Source organism: Salvelinus alpinus, chromosome 6, assembly GCF_045679555.1.
Source record: "Salvelinus alpinus chromosome 6, SLU_Salpinus.1, whole genome shotgun sequence".
NCBI lineage: Eukaryota > Metazoa > Chordata > Actinopteri > Salmoniformes > Salmonidae > Salvelinus > Salvelinus alpinus.
The window spans coordinates 56,710,628-56,732,148 of record NC_092091.1 but is presented as its reverse complement, the minus strand read 5'-3'; the positions used below and the strand labels follow the sequence as shown (position 1 = coordinate 56,732,148).

The 21,521-nt window shown below is 46.1% G+C and overlaps 1 protein-coding gene across 1 annotated transcript in view; it reads right to left on the bottom strand.

Annotated features, from left to right (window-relative positions):
* The window catches only part of LOC139578959 (double C2-like domain-containing protein beta), a 52,040-nt gene extending 41,111 nt beyond the window's left edge, over positions 1 to 10,929 (bottom strand). The window contains exons 1-4 of the mRNA XM_071407116.1: positions 10,815 to 10,929; positions 8,138 to 8,591; positions 5,487 to 5,566; positions 4,247 to 4,321 (exon numbers count right to left, since the gene is read on the bottom strand). Of these exons, the coding sequence (XP_071263217.1) occupies positions 4,247 to 4,321; positions 5,487 to 5,566; positions 8,138 to 8,573 (591 nt within the window). The 5' untranslated portion in view covers positions 8,574 to 8,591; positions 10,815 to 10,929. The remainder of the gene's footprint in view (positions 1 to 4,246; positions 4,322 to 5,486; positions 5,567 to 8,137; positions 8,592 to 10,814) is intronic.
* Between the last annotated feature and the right edge of the window lie 10,592 nt (positions 10,930 to 21,521).

Here is a 21,521-nt window from a genome sequence, read left to right as displayed (position 1 = left end):
AATTCCAGTACATATTGCGAGGGTTGTTTGCTCAATGCGCTGTCTTTGCGTCAGTGTATTGTCTATAAAAGTGGAGCCTCTTGATAGTATTTTCCTTCCTTTTAAGACCACATAATAAAATACTTCAAATGGTATGCTAACTGCTCTCTCTCTCTCTCTCTCTCTCTCTCTCTCTCTCTCTCTCTCTCTCTCTCTCTCTCTCTCTCTCTCTCTCTCTCTCTCTCTCTCTCTCTCTCTCTCTCTCTCTCTCTCTCTCTCTCTCTCTCTCTCTCTCTCTCTCTCTCTCTCTCTCTCTCTCTCTCTCTCTCTCTCTCTCTCTCTCTCTCTCTCTCTCTCTCTCTCTCTCTCGTGACAAAGAATAGTATAGTTTAGGCCTCAACATCTTGCTAAATTTCTCTTACAGTCCATTTTGAAAGTGCTGACCGAATAGGCACTTGCTCATACGTAGAGCTAAGTGTGGTAATGAGATAAGAAACAACATTATGAATTTACTGAACATAAATACATAGCAATAAGTATCATGACATTAGCTTTAATAACCTTCTATAATCTCTTTTCTTTTGTCATATTTTGGAACAGAATGAGTCTCTCTCCACTACCTATTGTTCCTGCAGTGAGGATTCAACATAATATATCTGCAGATAATCGCCAGAAAGCAGTAATAGACTACCTGTATGCAAATTAGGTAGCCAAATGAACGGCTATCTCACCGATGCGATCCGGTTCCCGTTTACCGACAATGTTTCCGCCATACTTTCCTATGACCGAAAACAACGATCACTATCCTTTGATATTTGGATGAATATTTATACTTCGAATAAGCTGCTCAGGACATACTGCTCACCCCGGACTAAGCCCTGATCCCAGAGACTCAGAAGAGGAAAAGGCGGCGTTAAGGCCAAAGTGTGGGCACCCTGACGAAACTACGTTGGCGAATAAATAATCTACCCCTACCCCGAGTTCTACTGGTGAACATACAATCACTGGAGAATAAACTGGACAAGCTCTGATCGAGACTATCCTATCAACGGGACCGGAAGAACTGTAATATCCTATGTTTCTCGGAGTTGTGGCTGAACAAGGACATGGATGATATACATCTAGCTGGTTTTTATATGCATCGTCAAGACCGCAAGGCAGCGTCAGGTAAGGTTGGGGGGGGGGAGCTGTGACTCTTTGTTAACAACAAAATAACTGCGCAATCTGTAATATTAAGGAAGTCTCGAGGTTCTGCTCACCTGAGTTAAAATACCTCATGATAAGCTGTAGACCCAAATACTTGTTCTTTTTTAAATTATTATTATTTTTTATTGTTGGACATAAAAGACTGTGAAAACACCAGGAAATCAGCTCCAAGTGATTTTAATTTAAGACATCTGTTTCCAAGTAATCCCACGCATAATAGAGAGACACGTGATTGTATACAAATGTAAGCAAGGTTTGAAATGATCATGATTTTGTCAAACATTATATCTGTTTGGGCATCTTGCGGTCAATTTGCAGTCCTACAAAATATTTGTAATTATTTTCCGGCCCCCAAGAAAAAAATCTTCCCACGACTGAATCTAGTTGATGATCCCTGCTGTAGACCATACTATTTACCAAGAGACTAGCTGTCTATTTACCACCACAAACCAATACAGGCACTAGGACTGCACTGAACTAGTTGTATAGGGCTGTAAGCAAACAAGAAAATACTAATCGAGAGGCGGATTTTAATGCGGGTAAACTGAAACCCGTTTTACCTAATTTCTACCAGCACGTCACCTGTGCAACTAGAGACACAAGTCTAGATCACCTTTACTCCACACACAGAAACGCATACAAAGCTCGCCCTCCATTTGGACAATCTGACTATGACTCTATCCTCCTAATTCCTGCTTACAAGCAAAAAAGTCAAACGAGAAGTACCAGTGACATACTCAATACGGAAGTGGTCCGATGAAGCGGTGCTAAGCTACAGGACTGTTTTGCTAGCACAGACTGGAATATGTGCCTGGATTTATATGCTGGAATTTACCACATCAGTCACCGGCTTCATTAATAAGTGCATCGATGAGGTTGTCCCCACAGTGACCGTGGCAGCTCAGGGGAGTCAGAGGTGAAACTCAAGATAAAATAAGACAGCGGGAGACCGTTTTGCGGTGCTCAAACAAAAGCTGTTCTTTAATAAAGGTTGGGGGGGAACGGGGAGGGTAGAAAAACAACTAAAAGGCCTCAGGTAACAGGTGGGTCGCTCTGTGTCTGTCTCCTCAGACCGCCTGTGGTAATGAACAACAAAAGAGAGAGAGAGCAATGAGTCTGGGGTTTCAATTCTTGCTCTCAACTTGCGCCGGGTGGCGTGCTTCCAGGGAATGAGTCCTCTTCTTCGGGTTCTTCTAAGGTCTAGGCGTACCCTCTGCCTGTCTGCCCAAGCGCCCGAGTGACTGCACCTCTGTTTATACCCATTTGGGGTAATGACGGACAAGTGGGACCAATTCCAGATGCCAATTGGTTGCAGCACCTGGACTGGGTAGTATTGGTGTTGAATCACCAGCCCCAGCTGGTGCTTTTAGATCTGTCCATGGTGCTGACTCTTTAGCCCTCTGGAGATGACCAAGGTCCTGCTCCTTCCTTTGTAGCTTGCTGCTGGCTCCCAGGTTGCCACAGTATGTACATATCCCATCCAGAAGCCATGGATTACAGGCAACATCTGCACTTAACTAAAGGCTAGAGCAGCCGCATTCAAGAAGCAGAACACTAACAGGCAAAATGTCATTACATGACTAAGATCGAATCCTACTACACCGGCTCTGATGCTCGTCGATGTGGCATGACTTGCAAACTATCACGGATTACAAAGGGAAACCCGGCCGTGAGCTGCACAGTAACGCAAGCCTACTAGACGAGCTAAATGCCTTCTATGCTCGCTTCGAGGCAGGCAACACTGAACCATGCATGAGAGCACCAGCTGTTCCGGATTACTGTGTGATCACGCTCTCCGTAGTCAATTTGAGTAAGACCTTTAAACAGGTTAACCTTCACAAGGCCGCAGACGGATTACCAGGATGCATACTCAGAGCATGCGCTGACTAGCTGGCAAGTGTCTTCACCGATCTGTAATACCTACATGTTTCAAGCTGACCACCATAGTCCCTGTGCCCAAGAACGCCAATGTACATAGCACTCATATAGCCATGAAATGCTTTGAAAGGCTGCTCATGGCTCACATCAACACCATCATCCCAGGCACCCTGGACCCACTCCAATTCGGATAACGTCCCAACAGGTCCACAGATAATGCAATCTCTATCCACACTGCCCTTTCCCACGTGGACAAAAGGAACACCTACGTGAGAATGCTGTTCATTGACTACAGCTCTGCGTTCAACACCATAATGCCCTCCAAGTTCATCACTAAGCTAAGGACCCAGGGATTAAACACCTCCTCTTCCATTGGATACAACAGGAACAGGATCCCACCTGTCTACCTGTACTTCCCATTACCTTTTCCTATTTGCCGGAAAATGGCTGCTGGCTAAGCTAAGGACGCTACTGGGACACATGCCACATTACATTTTTCACTCATTACTTTAATTGCTGTTAAATCTGGCTTTGGAATTTAGCGATTATACCTGCGTCTTGGTTTTGTCTTCTCCCAAACTTTGCCTGCAGCCAACCAGCGGTGTTTCCCTGTAATCACTCACTTTGTGACTGACAGGCGCATGTCCTATCAATAGAGCACTAGACGATGCATTCTAGCAGAAGTCTATAGAGACGTTTCTGACTAGCGAATTGAAACGTTTAAATGAAAAGAAGCCTAGTTAGTTGGAAAAAGTAGTCAGTTGACAATGAGTCTGTAATCGACTGTTGAGCCGACAGCCGGCGCTTATGGAAAACCCTGATTAAGCCCAGTACTTAGGCCAAAATCACAGGTGGTATTGTCTGTCCACTAAACAGCAGAGACGTACTCAAAACTCAACACGTTATCCAGAATATATGCAACTGGATTAATTTCGAAATGGATTTATTTTTAAATGTACTATGTCCGTGAAAGTATGGCAATAATTTCTATGACTCTTAAGTGCCGTGCTATCGCCAGCGTCAGGAAGCACTCTCCCGTCTGTTCGATACGTTATGGTGGTTTAGGTGAGACCATTTAGCACTTCACTGTGAGGCTGTTTCAGTGGAAAGAAACAGGCACGCGACTAACCCACTGGGTCCCACTAATATGGAAGCTGATGAGGGATAGGAAGGTTGTAGTGACCTTGCTTGCTCCAGGCAGGAGGTGGAGCTTGACGTATGGATCGGCCAGTCCGTTGGAGTCCATGGCCTTTAGTCCCTGTGGAGACACACACAGGCATGGTCACAGACGCACATACACAGTGAGAGACACACACACATAGACACACACACACACACACACACACACACACACACACACACACACACACACACACACACACACACACACACACACACACACACACACACACACACACACACACACACACACACACAGAACACACACACACACACACACACACACACACACACACACACACACAGAACACACACACACACAGGCACAGAACATACTTGGTCAAGGTTTAGCTATCATACACACGACATACAGTCATACAATACAGGCTGTAAGCCACACAAGGTCAGGGCATGACAAAGAACATTATGTCCTTTGCTGTTCAACTCTACTCTTGTTTTGTCTATTGTGTCGCATGCCATTCTACTCAAATCGTTTTCATTCTAAGTTCATCATTTCTCAAGCTAGTCTGTTTATATGTAAGGTGTGCCAGCACTACCAATGATTTTCATTGGGTTGGGGTGCTTATCTGGGTATGAACACAGTCGCCTCCCAAAAAAGGACAAATGATAGCAACTCCCCGAAATGTCCTAGTAGGAAGGCACAGGATTACGGCTGGATCCCAAATAGCACCATATTCGCTATGGAGTGCACTACTTTGAAGAGGACCCATATAGCACTGGTCAATAGGGAATGGGGTAACATTTGGAACACATGTTTAGTCTGTGTATATTATTGAATGGGTGCATCTCAGCTTCACATCTACCATAATACCCATAAGGGGTGTATATAATATGTTTGCCTGGTGTGGACTGAATGCCAAATCGATCTCTCTAGCCCGGATCGCATCAATACTTAACTCTGCCTCATTGTCAAGAGATAAACCTCGGTTCTCTCTCACTGAGTAGAGTTCCCGGGTTTTCTAGGCAAGCGCCATTGTCTTCATGACTTGGCTCGATGTTCTGGGTTAGAGCTAAGCCTGTCTCCGTGGAAAAGATATGTGGAGTGGCTTTCGACGCCGCAACGCTAACCTAAGGCTTGCAGTGGATTGGATAGCGCTTAAGCTGACTGCACTTTGATTCTGGACGCTTTGTGTGGAGGGGACACGGCTTAGCTTATGCCTGGGGTGTAAGTGGAGTCTTGTTTAGAATAGTCTGTATAGGGTGTATAGTGTTGAGTTTCTTACCTTGGCCTTGTGGATTGTACAGTGTAGACAGTTGTTCTCGTGATCAAAGAGCAGGGTGAACTCCAGGGTGCCCAAATAAGCTGTCAAACAGAACAATTCATTCAGACGGTCCATTATTGGCCGTTGGTATGGACCTGGCTGTGAATACAGCCTGAATAAAAGTGTGTATAAATGAATTGAATGCACATAAACACATATTCATGCCCAGATGGCCACACCGATGAATGCACATAAGAATAAACACGAGACACACACGCATACCTTCCACCCCCCCACCCCCCCAAACACAAACACCAGTAACTCCAGCCTCCTGCACAATTCTGGAAGCGGGATACGCTGAAGCTTATTTTCCTGACACTCTCTTAAAAAACATGCCTTGTTTTTATTACTCGCCATGAGTGGAGAGAAAATAAGCTTGAGGGCTGAATCCCATTACTCTGACACAGCTAAATAAATCACGCACTGTGTGTGTGTGTGTTGTGTGTTCCCCTCTGTCGGCGAAGCTTGGAGCGAGTCTAGCGACATCGAACGCGAGACAATGATGATGGCGAAGACGCTCAAACTCACAATTACTTCCCTTAAACACACGCAGTGCCAGCCGACACTGAGAAATGTACCCAGAAACTGGTTTTGACATAAACAAACGGCGACTTCGAGAGTCGGGATTGGACCGCGAGAATATTGAGGCACGTGTTTGTTTTCGGTGATTAACTAGGATACACATTTATTTACATAAATCACCGCAAGGACCCCATCGGAGTTTATGTGCGTAGACATGCAAGGACATACACAATTTGACAGCTGTGCACACATGGACTGTGATGCACATACTCGTACAGGCACATAGAAACACACTCAAAGACAACACACACACACTCAGAGACAAATGCATGAATATATGACTTCACAACTGGAAGTACATTAACTAGCCTCATTCCAACACCCACAGTTAAACCCATAATGTCATTCAGAAAGACAAACAAATACAACACAAGCCACACTGACTACATCTTTACACAATTTGACCAACGGATGTACACAATTGTCAAAATGAGTGTAGTACAACAGACAGTACCTTCAGAAAGTATTCACAACCCTTGAGTTTTTAGACATTTTCTTGTGTTACAGCCTTCATTTTAAATGTATTACACTGGGATTTGTGTCACTGGCCTACACACAATACCCTACAATATCAAAGTGGAATTATGTTTTTGGACATTTTTACAAACTAATTAAAAATGAAACGCTGAAATGTCTTGAGGCAAGAAGTATTCAACCCCTTAATTATGGCAAGCCTAAATAAGTTCAGGAGTAAAAATGTGCTTAACAAGTCACATAATAAGATATTAATTACACTTTGAATGATGAATCAATGCACCCAGTCACTACAAAGATAGCGTACCACTCTCTGTATTTTCAAGCATAGTGGTAGCTGAATCATGTTATGGGTATTGTTGTAATTGTTAAGGAATAGGGGGTTTTTCAGAATAAAAAAGAAACGTAATGGCAAAATCCTAGAGGAAAACCTTGATCATTCAGCTTTCCACCAGACACTGGGAGATGAATTGACCTTTCATCAGGACAATAACCTAAAACACAAGGCTAAATATACAATGGAGTTGCTTACCAAAACGACATTGAATGTTTCTGAGTGGCCTAGTGACAGTTTTGACTTAAATCGTCTTGAAAATCTATGGCAAGACTTGAAAATGGCTGTCTAGGAATTTTCAACAACCAACTTGACAGAGCTTGAAGAATCTAAAGAATATTGTACAATCCAGGTGTGCAAAGCTCTTAGAGACTTACCCAGGAAGGCACAGCTGTAATAGCTGCCAAAGATGCTTCTACAATGTATTAACTCAGGGCTGTGAATACTTATGTAAGGTAGATATTTCTGTATTTAATTTTCAATAAATTTGCAAAAAAATTAGTTTTCACTTTGTCATTACGTGGTGATGTGTGTAGATGGGTGAGATTCTTTTTTTAGTTAAATGATTTTGAATCCATTTTACTGTTACACAACAAAATGTGGAATAAATCAGGTGGTATGAATACTTTCTGAAGCCACTGTATATATTTGATGAGTGTATGCACAGAAAAAAAACTTTTCCACAACAGTTGTGGCTAGAATACATCCAGAAGGTAGTGTGCAATGGTTGTGGATGTGTTGTGAATGTGTTGTGAATGTGTTGTGAATGTGTTGCGAATGCGTTGTGTGGAATATTTTGTACAAATTGTCAAATATTCTCAAATGAGAGTTCTCCATTTCCAATCCTTTCTCTTCTGCGTCCTCATATACCCATAAAACACTGTTCATTTGTGCTTGTGTATTGCTCAATTCGTTGAAATGTACTTGGATCAAAACACGGATTTCTGTGATATTAATTGGATGTTGTTGGAGATGTGAGAAGGAACATTTGGCCCACTTATCTTTCTTTAAAACCCTGGCTAATGATGTGTTACCAAGCAATGTTCTTAATTATTGTAAACATTGAGATGAATTGAGGATATGGCATCTTTATTGAGAATGTTTGCGTTGGCGCTAGAATGTTTCGAAATAGATTCACACACACACACACCAAACTTGACCCAAAGGCCTTCCTTTCCCTAACTCCTGAACCCTGACCAAACCACCCCCCCCCCCCACTCACTTTCATCATCATCGTCGTCCGAATCCGCCCCTTCTTGCCTCTCCCCCCGGTCCACCTCGATGGGTTTCCTCTCCTTCTCCTTATTCTCTCCGTCCGTCTCCCCTCCATTGTTTAATCCGAAATCCGGTTCCTTCAGGATCTTCTTCTCCCGGGGCGGGGGCGGCGTCATGGGAAAGTCGTGGAAGCGCGGGAAGAAGTCAGAGATCTGCGGGATAGGCATGATGGGCCCGGGACACACGTTGATAGCAAAGTGCTCCTGCATGGAGATCTTGACCGGAGAGGGCGGAGGGAGAGATCTGGGAGCAGAGGAGGTGGCACGAGAAGGTGCGGGGGAGGATGGGGTGGAGGAGGAAGGAGGGATGGAGAGATGGGAGGTGGAAGAGTCGGGTGGGGGGGCAAAGTGGGAGTGGGGCGGAGGAGGTTTCGATACGCTCATGTGGACCGCCGGATGGGACTGTGGGTAGGCGTGAGTGTGTGGGTAGTTAGGTAGGTAGATGTGTGTTTGTGTGTGCGCGTACGTGTGTGTGTAGTGGGGGGTGGGGATGGAGATGAGATGAAGAGAGAGAAATAGAGAGGGAGATGTGAATGAGAGGGGAGGAAAGGAAGGAAGTGTGGGAGACAAAGCGATAGTATCACTCACTTTATCGAGTATATCTCACTTCCTGCTTCTTTTGCCTCCTTTAGTCCCTCCCTCTCCCTCCCTCTCCTACAGTACATAACGCTCTTCTTCAAGTACCTGAGCTGACGTAAGCTACTCCCAATATCGCAATAGACTTTCAAGTCACTACTTGCTACTATATCAGATCTCCGATATATATCTTCATGTTTGACAGTGTATCGTCCTACTCAATTGATCTCTCTCCATTTACTGTTATTTATACCTCTACTATACAAGATAATCCCTGCATCTCTCTCTCTTTCTCCCTCTCTCTCTACATCTCTCTCTACCCTCTCTTTCTCTCTTGCACTCTTTCCACGTCTCTCTCTCTCTCTCTCTCTCTCTCTCTCTCGAGCGCTCCACCTTGTCCTCAATATTTACATAACAGTGCTTGAAGTCTTATTCTCCAGTCTAGACAATGGCTGTCACCTACGAAATGAACAATCGTCTTCTACATAACGATCAATGGTAAACTGTAATTGAAATGGAAATCATCCCATTGTTTATTGAGGATATTTAATTATAGTACCTCTCCTTTCATTATCCTTTAATACCTCTGTCCTAGTGTAAATTGTAATTGCTGAAAGACTACACTACTGGCTATTGAAATGAGATCACGTTCTATTCCATACAAAACATTGCTATAAATGTTGTTGTGTACTTAGCCTACAGGTACACACACAGTGTGACACACATGCTACGTTTAGACAGGCAGCCCAATTCAGATTTTCTTTTCTTCACTAATTGTTTTTTTTTTACCAATCAGATCAACTCTTAAAAAGATCTGATTGGTTAAAAGACCAATTAGTGGAAAAAAGATCAGAATTGGGCTACCTGTCTAAACGGAGCCACACACACACACACACACACACACACACACACACACACACACACACACACACACACACACACACACACACACACACACACACACACACACACACACACACACACACACACACACACACACACACACACACACACCACACACACACATCACAGGAGGTTGGTGGCACCTTAATTGGAGAGATCGGGCCCGTGGTAATGGAGCGGAATCAGTGGAATGTTATCAAATACATCCAACATATGGTTTCCATGTGTTTGATGCCATTCCATTCGCTTCGTTCTCCCTTTAGCAGCCTCCACTGACACACACACACACACTCAAGACACACTCAAGACACACACACACTCAAGACCAGTGGATGGCTGCTGATGGGAGGACAGTTCATAATAATGTCTGGAACAGAGTAAATGGAATGGCATTTACTTAATACGACCACTAATTCCGCTCCAGCCATTACCACGAGCCCGTCCTCCCCAATAAAGGTGCCACCAACCTCCTGTGCTCAAGACAAACACACAGAGACACACACAGAAACATATAAATGAGCAGACACACAGACAGATAATAAACCATTTGTTTTGCCTCAAATTAAGCTAGCACCCGAATGCAGTCCAGAATCGTTCATCAATGTAAGACATGGTTAAATTAAAAGCCCACATTTTACCACAGCAACACTTCTCTGTCTTTCCTTCAGGAAACCCAAACTCATACGCACTGGCTGTACGCACAGCATACCTGTACACTCTCGCATGCACCCACTCTAACATGAATTATGCACACACACTCTTACTCAGTCAGAACTACACAGAGAGAGAAGAAACTGTGTGACTTACAGCTTCTTGAAGAGACACACGCACTTACTCTTTCACAAACGCACACAGACCGTCAGACACACACGCGCTCTCACCAAGTCAGACTTACACACAGGCATCGCCTAAACTCAAACTGTCTGACTTACAGCTTCTTCAGCATTCACGCGCACACTCATTCACTCACACATGCACACACAGGCACACTCATTCACTCATACATGCACACACAGACACACTCGTTCACTCACATATGCACACACAGACACACTCGTTCACTCACATATGCACACACAGACACAGTCATTCATTCCCACAGACAGTCAGAGACATACAGACAGGCGGAGACACAGAGACACGTACCCAGTGACAGTCTTCATCTGTTCCAGCGCTCCATCTTGTCTTCTCACACGTCCTCTGTCTCTTCTCTCACAACACTGAGGAGCAAGCAGAGCTGCTTTGACTCAATATATCCTTCCCCTCTCTCTCTCTCTCTCCTGCTCTCTCTCTCTCCTCCCCTGTCCCTCCCTTTCACTTGGTTGTGACGTTTCTAGTTAAATTCTCTCACAGTCGGTTGTGCGCGCACAACGTGTACAACCATGTACATTGTACTGTCACTCAGTGGCTCCGCAGCGAGGGTATTTAACTAAACAGAAGGGGGGGGGGGGGGATTGACATTTCATTGCCCTTTGCTGGCACATTTCAATATAATAATAATTATTATTATTGGGGGGTGTTTATATTTGTGCTGTAACACACAAGCGTGTAATGGAAATGTGTTTTGTTGCATATCCCAACTCCCCCTGAGACACCCGCAGGGAGTGGGGTCACGGCCAGGGTCGCCATATCCCCAACTCCCCCTGAGACACTCGCAGGGAGTGGGGTCACGGCCAGGGTCACCATATCCCCAACTCCCCCTGAGACACCGGCAGGGAGTGGGGTCACAGCCAGGGTCACCATATCCCCAACTCCCCCTGAGACACCGGCAGGGAGTGGGGTCATAGCCAGGGTCACCATATCCCCAACTCCCCCTGAGACACCGGCAGGGAGTGGGGTCACGGCCAGGGTCACCATATCCCCAACTCCCCCTGAGACACCCGCAGGGAGTGGGGTCACGGCCAGGGTCACCATATCCCCAACTCCCCCTGAGACACCGGCAGGGAGTGGGGTCACAGCCAGGGTCACCATATCCCCAACTCCCCCTGAGACACAGGCAGGGAGTGGGGTCACAGCCAGGGTCACCATATTCCCAACTCCCCCTAAGACACCCGCAGGGAGCGGGGTCACAGCCAGGGTCACCATATCCCCAACTCCCCCTGAGACACCGGCAGGGAGTGGGGTCACAGCCAGGGTCACCATATCCCCAACTCCCCCTGAGACACAGGCAGGGAGTGGGGTCACAGCCAGGGTCACCATATCCCCAACTCCCCCTGAGACACCCGCAGGGAGCGGGGTCACAGCCAGGGTCACCATATCCCCAACTCCCCCTGAGACACCCGCAGGGAGTGGGGTCACGGCCAGGGTCACCATATCCCAACTCCCCCTGAGACACCCGCAGGGAGAGGGGTCACAGCCAGGGTCACCATATCCCCAACTCCCCCTGAGACACCCGCAGGGAGAGGGGTCACAGCCAGGGTCACCATATCCCAACTCCCCCTGAGACACCCGCAGGGAGAGGGGTCACGGCCAGGGTCACCATATCCCCAACTCCCCCTGAGACACCGGCAGGGAGTGGGGTCACAGCCAGGGTCACCATATCCCCAACTCCCCCTGAGACACCCGCAGGGAGTGAGTTCACAGCCAGGGTCACCATATCCCCAACTCCCCCTGAGACACCCACAGGGAGTGGGGTCACGGCCAGGGTCACCATTGTACAGCGCTCCTGGGGCAATTAAGGTGAAGTGCCTTGCTCAAGGGCACAGCGACAGATTTCTCACCTTGTCGGCTCCAGTATTTGAACCAGCTACCATTTGGTGACTGACCCAACGCTCTAACCTCGAGGCTACCTGACACATTTCAACCCATCGCAGCCATCCATACAGGCAATGAATTGGGATTAATCAGTGTCAGGGATGCTTCAAAAGTTAATAATATCCCTTAGAGAGAGAGAGAGAAATTCCATTGCCCTTTGCTGTCACCTTCTAATAGACAAATTTCAACCAATAAATAAGGTAAGACTTCATCCAAAACAATGGAAACGCCACGGAAACACGGTTCCCATGTGGTGGATAGAGCCAGAATCGCCTCATTGCAGGCCATCTCAATCAGTCTACATTTAGGTTGTTGTCTACATGTGTATTTCACACTATGTTGAGGTAAAATCTGAGTATAATGCTAGTATTGATGTCAACCACAATACATGTTGATGTCGTCATCACCAAGAAACTGCATTACAGTTAAAAATTGACTGACGACCACCATCGATTTCTACAGTATATGGCCAGCTATCCTCCAAGGTTATTCGAAACGGGAGTTTCAACTTCTAAACAGCGAAAACAGCCAAATATATCCAAATACGATTTTTGTAACCATGTTGTGGACCACATAAATCGTGACGGATTTGACGAACAGCCACTTTCTTAGATCAGCTTCTTTGAATGGGCGCCAATGATGGCATCCTTGTTCTATCCACCACGATCTGTGTTCCGCTAATCTCTTAATGCTCCATACAGTCAATGGATTTGGGTTCATCGGTATCAGGGATACTTCAAAAGTTAATGAGAGAGGGAGAGAGGGAGAGAGAGAGAGAGAGGCAAAGAGAGAGAGAGAGAGAGAGACGAGAATGAGCAACAGGGAAATTGAAAGAGAATGAGAAATTGAGAGGCATAAAGAAGTCATAAAGAGAATACACTTCAAATGATTTGAGTCATATACAGTACGTGGGTAAAGAAATAAATAACAAAGAAAGAGTTAGGGCAGTACAAAGGCAAAAACACATTCCATATGATAGATTATAGGAAATGCTCTTCGATACTGTCACATGACAGGCTGGTTAAAGGGAGACAGGGGTATGGACATTAATAAAGTGTTGCCTTGATTATATAAAACCAGGATACACGTGATCTCTCGCGATAGATAAACGTCTCCCTTTTCATGTTTCGTCTGATGAGGAAAACTTGGCTAGCCAATCAACGGAACGCATGGTCAAATTGAAAGAGAAGATCGATTCTCCTTGTGCGTTAACGTGCCTCTGGACTTGGTATCATTTCAAATCAAATCAAATCAAATTGTATTACCTACGGTGTGAGGTAATCGGTTATGCTTTCTACAGATTTTTTTCCAGTGACCTGTTTACTCGGTATCCACTTTTAAAAGCACTTCATAACATGTTCATTACATGGTTATTGCGCCTAGCTATTACGCCTTGCTATTACGCCTTGCTATTTTTGCTTGTTTTGGGGCTCATTGAAAGAGGCACCGTTAAATAGCATAAATAGCATACTGTTTGATACCAGGTTACCAATGGGGTTGAATTCTATGAGGCTAATACCATAGCATAGTCCCCGTTCTTCTGACATTGTTTTTTAGCAGTTAGAAATAGGACTCTAACGTCAAGCCATGACCATGACATTTCTATCCAATCACAAGTTGTGTGAAACCCATTCCCTCAGCCCGAGCCCTGATTGTGCTCCAGTAGCGAGACAAGACGACAGGCTCATGTTATCTCGAAGTGCTATATAATTTCAGAACTAGAGCCACCCGTCCCTGGAGTTTATATGTGACAGACTGCGTTCACACAGCCTGTTGGGTAGACGACTACCTCGCCGCCTCGGGCTCCTGCTGTCAGAGTGCTGGGCGTCACCAGAGAATGTTATCTTTTTCTACGGCCGCACACCGCTCCGTGTCTGCTTCGAGTCTCGACCCTTTTCACATGACCGCCAGCCGCGAGATGTACGCTCTGAGCTGTATGCGCTCTTGACACGTCTCGGGTCATGGCTGAACGGCGGCAGAGTCATGGAGCTCGCTGTTATTAATGTTTTATGTCATGGGAGGGAGGGAGGGAGGGAGGGAGGGAGGGAGGGAGGGAGGGAGGGTGTTGAGGTAGAGAGAGTGTGTTGAGGTAGAGTGATGGGTGCTGTTTTATGATCCTTGGAGTTGGTCCTTTTGACCTTATTTGAGGATGGGGTGGACACAGACAGGACTAGATGTACGGAACACACTGTTTACATTTCAGTTCTGAATTTCATTCGGGGCATTATGAAAATCACCCGGAAAAGCTTGGGATTCCATGAGAGGTTGGCAGTGTCGCAGGTAAAATGCAACCCCACTGACCAACAACTAGAATGCAAGTATAGGCCTAATTTAGAGAAAGCGAGATGAATGGGGATTCCGGGAGACACCAAACCGGGAGGGTTGGCAACCCCCACCAGTTACCCAAACCATTAACCTTGAGAAAAAGCTGCTCGAGAGACGCTCGGTACTCCTGCCCCAGATACACACTTTTTGACACCTAGATATCAGTCTTGCGATCCGATTCTCGATAAGCTATTTCTCCCTGATGTGTTCACTTCTGTACTCCCCTTGTGGATTGAAAAGCATTGGAATGGTGCCAGAGATTACATAATATTTCTTAAAGCAGTCGATTTTTCTTAAACTATGAGTGGCAGTGAAGTGAATAAGGGCACCGCTGGGATATTCATTATAATACGATGCAAGCCTTAATGCTGGAGTCTGTGTAATGACCTCCTCCAGGGCTGTAGCCCTCCCACTAGTGGCAGCTAGGCTCAATCGCTAGCCGTTCAATAGAAACATTCTAACAAAGCTTACGGCAATTTCAGGAGGTCACTAGAGGAAGCGCCCTAATTCAACAATGGCACAACCGCCATTTTGGCTCCAAAGATCCGCAGTCGAACGGTGCCATGGGCGACTATGGGTAAGAATAAAAAAAAGAAGAGGAGAGTTGGATCCAGTCTGGATTGACGCCAGCCTCCATTTAACAATGACCTATACGGAGCACATAGATTTGTCTCTCTCCCCATGCTCAGCGCAGTGGATGAAATGTAATCAATTGGGCTTGAGGAATGAAGTCTGGAGAATGGCTGGCGCTGGGTATTGATCGCTCCCGCGGGGTAAACATGAGGTATCAGATTGATATTTTAGACAGTGGTCTGGTGCGGTTCATGAGGTGATTAGTGCAGGTAATCAACTGGATTTTCAGGGAGGAAGTAATCTGAAACAGGAGAGAGTGGTGTACGGGCCTATTACAATCCAACGAGCAGAGAAAAACAACGAGAGAGGGAGAACGAGAGAGAGAGAGAGGGGAAAAATTGCAAAAGTTAGACAAAAGAGAGAAAGACATACAGACAAAAAGACAGACAGAAAGAAGAGGAGAGAAGGAGGGGAGAGTGAAAGGGAAAAAAAGACGGTGAGAGAAAGAACCCAAGAGAGAGAGAGAGAGACCAAGCGGCTGCTTTGGAAATGTAAACACGTTTCCCATGCCCCTTTTGAATTGAATTGAATTAAGAGAGAGAGAGAGAAAGAGAGAGAGAGAGAGAGAGAGAGAGAGAGAGAGAGAGAGAGAGAGAGAGAGAGAGAGAGAGAATTCTCAGTCCCACTGCATGTTGAGATTATCTTCTCCCATTACCTCAGTACAAAGAGGCAGCTGCCCCTCTATTAGGAAATACAATACAGCCTCTCAGCACCACATTACCATAGCGGCGAGATAAAGTCCGCCTCTATTTACATTTTACATAGTGTCGAAATCAAATATTTCCCTGTTTGACTCAGAGGGAGGGAAATCGCATGAATCTCACAATTGGGACAGAGCGAGTCGCACCTCATGTCCTTCATGACTGCACGGCCAGGCACGACTCCAACACTATCATTAGGTTTGCCGATGACACAACAGTGGTAGGCCTGATCACCGACAACGACGAGACAGCCTATAGGGAGGAGGTCAGAGACCTGGCCGTGTGGTGCCAGGATAACAACCTCCCCCTCAATGTGATCAAGACAAAGGGGATAATTGTGGACTACAGGAAAAGGAGGACCGAGCACGCCCCCATTCTCATTGACAGGGCTGCAGTGGAGCAGGTTGAGAGCTTCAAGTTCCTTGGTGTCCACATCACCAACAAACTAACATGGTCCAAGCACACCAAGACAGTCACGAAGAGGGCACGACAAAAACTATTCCCCCTCAAGAGACTGAAAAGATTTGGCATGGGTCCTGAGATCCTCAAAAGGTTCTACAGCTGCAACATCGAGAGCATCCTGACTGGTTGCATCACTGCCTGGTATGGCAACTGCTCGGCCTCCGACCGCAAGACACTACAGATGGTAGTGCCATCCAGGACCTCTATACCAGGCGGTGTCAGAGGAAGGCCCTAAAAATTGTCAAAGACTCCAGCCACCTTAGTCATAGACTGTTCTCTCTGCTACCGCATGGCAAGCGGTACCGGAGCGCCAAGTCTAGGACCAAGAGGCTTCTAAACAGCTTCTACCCCCAAGCCATAACACTCCTGAACATCTAATCAAATGGCTTCCCAGACTATTTGCATTGCCCACCCCCCTCTTTTACGCCGCTGCTACTCTCTGTTATTATGTGTGTATAGTCACTTGAATAACCCTACCTACATATTACCTCGATTAACCGGTGCCCCCGCACATTGACTCTGTACCGGTACCCCCGTATAAAGTCTCGCTATTGTTATTATACTTCTGCTCTTGAATTACTTGTTCATTTTATTTCTTATTCTTATTCATATTTTTTCAACTGCATTGTTGTTTAGTGGCTTGTAAGTAAGCATTTCATTGTAACCTGTTGTATTCGGCGCATGTGACTAATACAATTTGATCTGATTTGACTCGCCCTTCGAAAATGTACTTTGTCTTATCTCGGTCCGAATACACACGTTTTCCTACTCCTGTTAGAAGTACAAGGCCAGACCGGTGATGTCATACAGTGTTTGGTGGAATTTTTAAGTGTACTGTGAACACAGTACATTGGTTTCATCTCCCAGGGGTTTGCCAACAGCATCGAAGTGGTGCTTAGTTGAATTCAGAGTTTTGCTGTAGCCCATTGTTTTTCTCTGCATTGTTTCAATGTAACTATGCTGGCTGATTGAGGTTAATTGAGCTTAGTTGAGAGCCGTCTCTGGTTGAACAGTCTCTGTTCAGTTCAGTTTATCATCTCTCTTCCCTTTGTCTTTTGGATTTGGAGGGTGCAGTATACTACAGCTGAAGTGTGTAACAATGAATCAATACTTTTGAAATATGGGAATGTACACGATATAGGTTAGGCCTACTGCTTTGATACCTGATTATAAACCCAGAGGTGTGAAATATTGCTCTATTGTTTGTGTTTACAACCACTGAGAATCTCAAGGCAGGTCTACTAATATGTTGGACCTGTAACGTGTACGCTGGGAGTCGGGAAGCAAGTACAGGGAGTGCAAATGTAATAATAAATAGAACAGAGTACAAAACAAGAAACACGAAAAGGGTACAGACATGAAACAGAAACAGAGTCAATAACGCCTGAGGACAGAACCAATTGGAGTGACAGATATAGAGGTGGTAATCAAGAAGTTGATGGAGTCCAGGTGAGTGTCATGAGGCGCAGATGCGCGTAATGGGGGTGGCAGGTGTACGTAATGATGAGACAACTGGCGACATCGAGCGTCGGAGAGAGGGAGCGGGAGTAAACGTGACAGTACCCCCTCCCTGATGTATGGCTCCAGCTGCCGGACGACACTGGCCAGAGGGACGGTCCCGAGGACCAGGAGAGGGCCGGTCACTTCTGCTGAGGCGTGGGAACCTGTAGAGCCGGGTAAGGCGCGGGAACTTGTAGAGCCGGCTGTCATGACGTGCCCCTTTTGGGTGAGGATCATAGCCTCTCCTCTCTCTCTCTCTCCCACCATAGGTTTATGACGGTCGTAAATACCGAAACTCCTTTCCCCTCTCTGGCAAAATGAAAGTTGAGAATCACATTGTTAACACAGAGAAAGACTTTGCAGTACGGTAACCTCACAAGGTTGAATAATGTAACAATATTTCTGTATTCCAACCAGTTGAAATGGTCCGTGAACACTTAAGGAACAGTCATATCGAGTTTGTTTCATTTGGTGACCTCATGAAGGACAGGAGACACACATGACTGTTTCTTTGTTTGTATACACTTCTCAATGATGAGGTTTGCATCTGAATGTTGTATCAAATAAATGATTGAGTACAGGAATACTTTTGTAAAGATGTAATGTGATGTTGGTCTTCTAAATGAGAATTGTTTTCCATAGTAACTTATGATCAGTCAGTGGCCACGCCCGCCGTGAGCACAGACATTACACGACGTCATGGAACACCCCGTTTTCTACTGAAAGTATAAAACCGGCGGGAACCTGTAGAGCCGGCTGAGGTGCGGGAACCTGATTAGCCGGCTAAGGCATGGGAGCCTGCCGAGCCAGCTGAGGCATGGGAGCCTGACGAGTCAGCTGAGGCATGGAAGCCTGACGAGTCAGCTGAGGCATGGAAGCCTGACGAGTCAACTGAGGCATGGAAGCCTGACGAGCCAGCTGAGGCATGGAAGCCTGACGAGCCAGCTGAGGCATGGAAGCCTGACGAGCCAGCTGAGGCAACCCCGGTTGCTTCGGCAGCGGGACTTGGACCTGACGTCACCAGTAAAAAAAAGAAAATCATTGTTGCTTCCCATTGGTGAGGAGTTATTCTGTAAAGTGTATGCTGAGAGTCAGAATGTCACGTTCCTGACCTGTTTTCTCTTGTTTTGTATGTCTTTATTGGTCAGGGCGTGAGTGTTGGGTGGGCAGTCTATGTTTTGTATTTCTATGTTGGGTTTTGTGTTCGGCCTGGTATGATTCTCAATTAGAGACAGGTGTGTATCGTTTGTCTCTGATTGAGAGTCATACTAAGGCAGCCAGGGTTTCACTGGTGTTTTGTGGGTGTTTGTTTCCTGTGTTAGCGTTTGGGCCACACAGGACTGTTGCAGGTTAGTCACGTTTGTTGTTTTGTTTATTTGTAGTGTTTGTTGGTTTGCCATTAAAATCATGAATACCTCCTACTCCGCATCTTGGTCCGATCCATGCTCCTCCTCGTCTGAGGAGGAGAACGACATTGACAGCCGTTACACAGAAAGCAAGTACAGGGAGTGCAAATTTAATAATAAATAGAACAGAGTACAAAACAAGAAAATCGAAAAGCATACAGACATGAAACAGAAACAGAGTCAATAACGCCTGAGGAAAGAACCAAGAGGAGTGACAGATATAGAGGTGGTAATCAGGAAGGTAATGAAGTCCAGGTGAGTGTCATGAGGCGCAGGTGCGCGTAACGATAGTGGCAGGTGTGCGTGATGATGAGAGAGGGACCGGGAGTAAACGTGACAGGACCTCAGTGTCTGAGGTATTCTCTGTTGCTGTGTTGTGTTCTACTTTGCTGCTCAGCCTAAAGGGAAGGATCATTGGCCGCCTTGCGAGTGGTGGTGTTCAGTCGATGTCTCAGTGTCCCCTCACTGAGTCCCTTGGGCACTTATCTTTTCCCTCTCTCTCTCCCTCGCTCTCTCACTCCCTACACCCCCTCTACACGCACCTCCTCTGACAGAGACAGATTCTATTAACCCGACCAGTGAATTGTCCTTAACTCTGACTGGCAGAGGAACGACCAGACACGGCACTTTTCTCTCTCTCTCTCTTTTTTTCTTTCATCAAGCAAGTTTTCTGTTTCTGCTACATTTGTGACAGCGCAGCCAGCGGTGTAGAACAACGGTGAAATAACATGCCTCATGACAGATTGACAGACGCATTCCCCCGAGGATTTAAGCAAAAAATATGATACATTTTCTTCCCCTCTCACTTTTGCGACTGTTCTCGTTTGCTGGAGCTTTAGCCTTGATCAAGAACCCTGTGGTATCCGGTGGCCTTATCATTGCCGTGCTACGTTGTATTATGGAGGGAGAAGATTAGCGTTACATTTTGAGTGATGCAGTGGGTCTACGTAGTAAGGGATCGGTTTGAAGAGCTGAGTGTGGCATCCGTGGGAGGAAGGGATGTTTGGGGTTCGCCTCAAATCCCTCTATCCTCATCTCTCCGGGCATTCAATTAGTCTCATGCTGGGGATGATGTGGTGCCGACCTCCAAGTCAAACTCAGCACTAACTCAGCCACTTTTATTTGCAACTGACCCAATTACATACTGCCAACCTCGTGACACACTTTTATACTTTTCCTCTCTCTCTTTTTCAACTCTTTTTTTCTTGTTTCTTCACTGTCCATGATGAATGGTTGCTTGCTTTTTAGGATAAATGACAGGTCAATGATTAATAGTACACTCTCTTTCGCTCTTCCTTCCCACCCCATATTTTGCCTTCCAAGCGCTCACTCTTTTGTTCTCTCCCTCCCCCTTTTTCCTTGTAATCTGGCGTATTTTGTTCTAAACCTATGTTAGCCCCATCAGCATATTCCCATAAATAAACGAGTAGAGCGCAGGGGGGAAGCATGGCCCAGAGGCAGGGCAGTGGACATGTGCAGTATGGAGGGATGGAGGGAGAACGGGATGAAGGGAGAGAAGCCAACTGCTCCAGAATGGAGTGTGAAGGTGACCGCGGAAAGACGTAGAGGGGGACATGGAGAAAGAGGGAGACGGTAGGAGAGAGAGAGCTACAGTGTTTCAGAAAGGAAGAGACAGACAGACAGACGGATTCATATTGAGCCACAAATGGGAGAAGAGAGAGAGATAGAGATTAAGGAGAAGGAGGAATCAAGAAGGGAATGTAGAGACAAAGCAACAAAAGATGACGTTCAAAGGTTTTTAATTAAGTACGATCCGCGAGAAAGACAGGATGGAGTGGTAGAGGAAAGCAAATGAAGGCAAGGCCATCGGAAAAGATGGAGGGATGAGAGCAGGAAGAAGAGAGGAGGGAAGGGGAAGGAGGAGAGGGGAGATGAAGAGAGTGTGATGTGGCTGGGTGTTGTGGCCAACGCCCGACGGGCGGTGCCGTCCTGTTGTGGTTAATGAGGCAACGTCGCAGGTAATTAGCTCTCGATATGGCATTATCAGTCACCAATAATGGGACGCTTCATTATGCTCAACCCACCCGGCACACTTACCGAAGGCAAAGCAC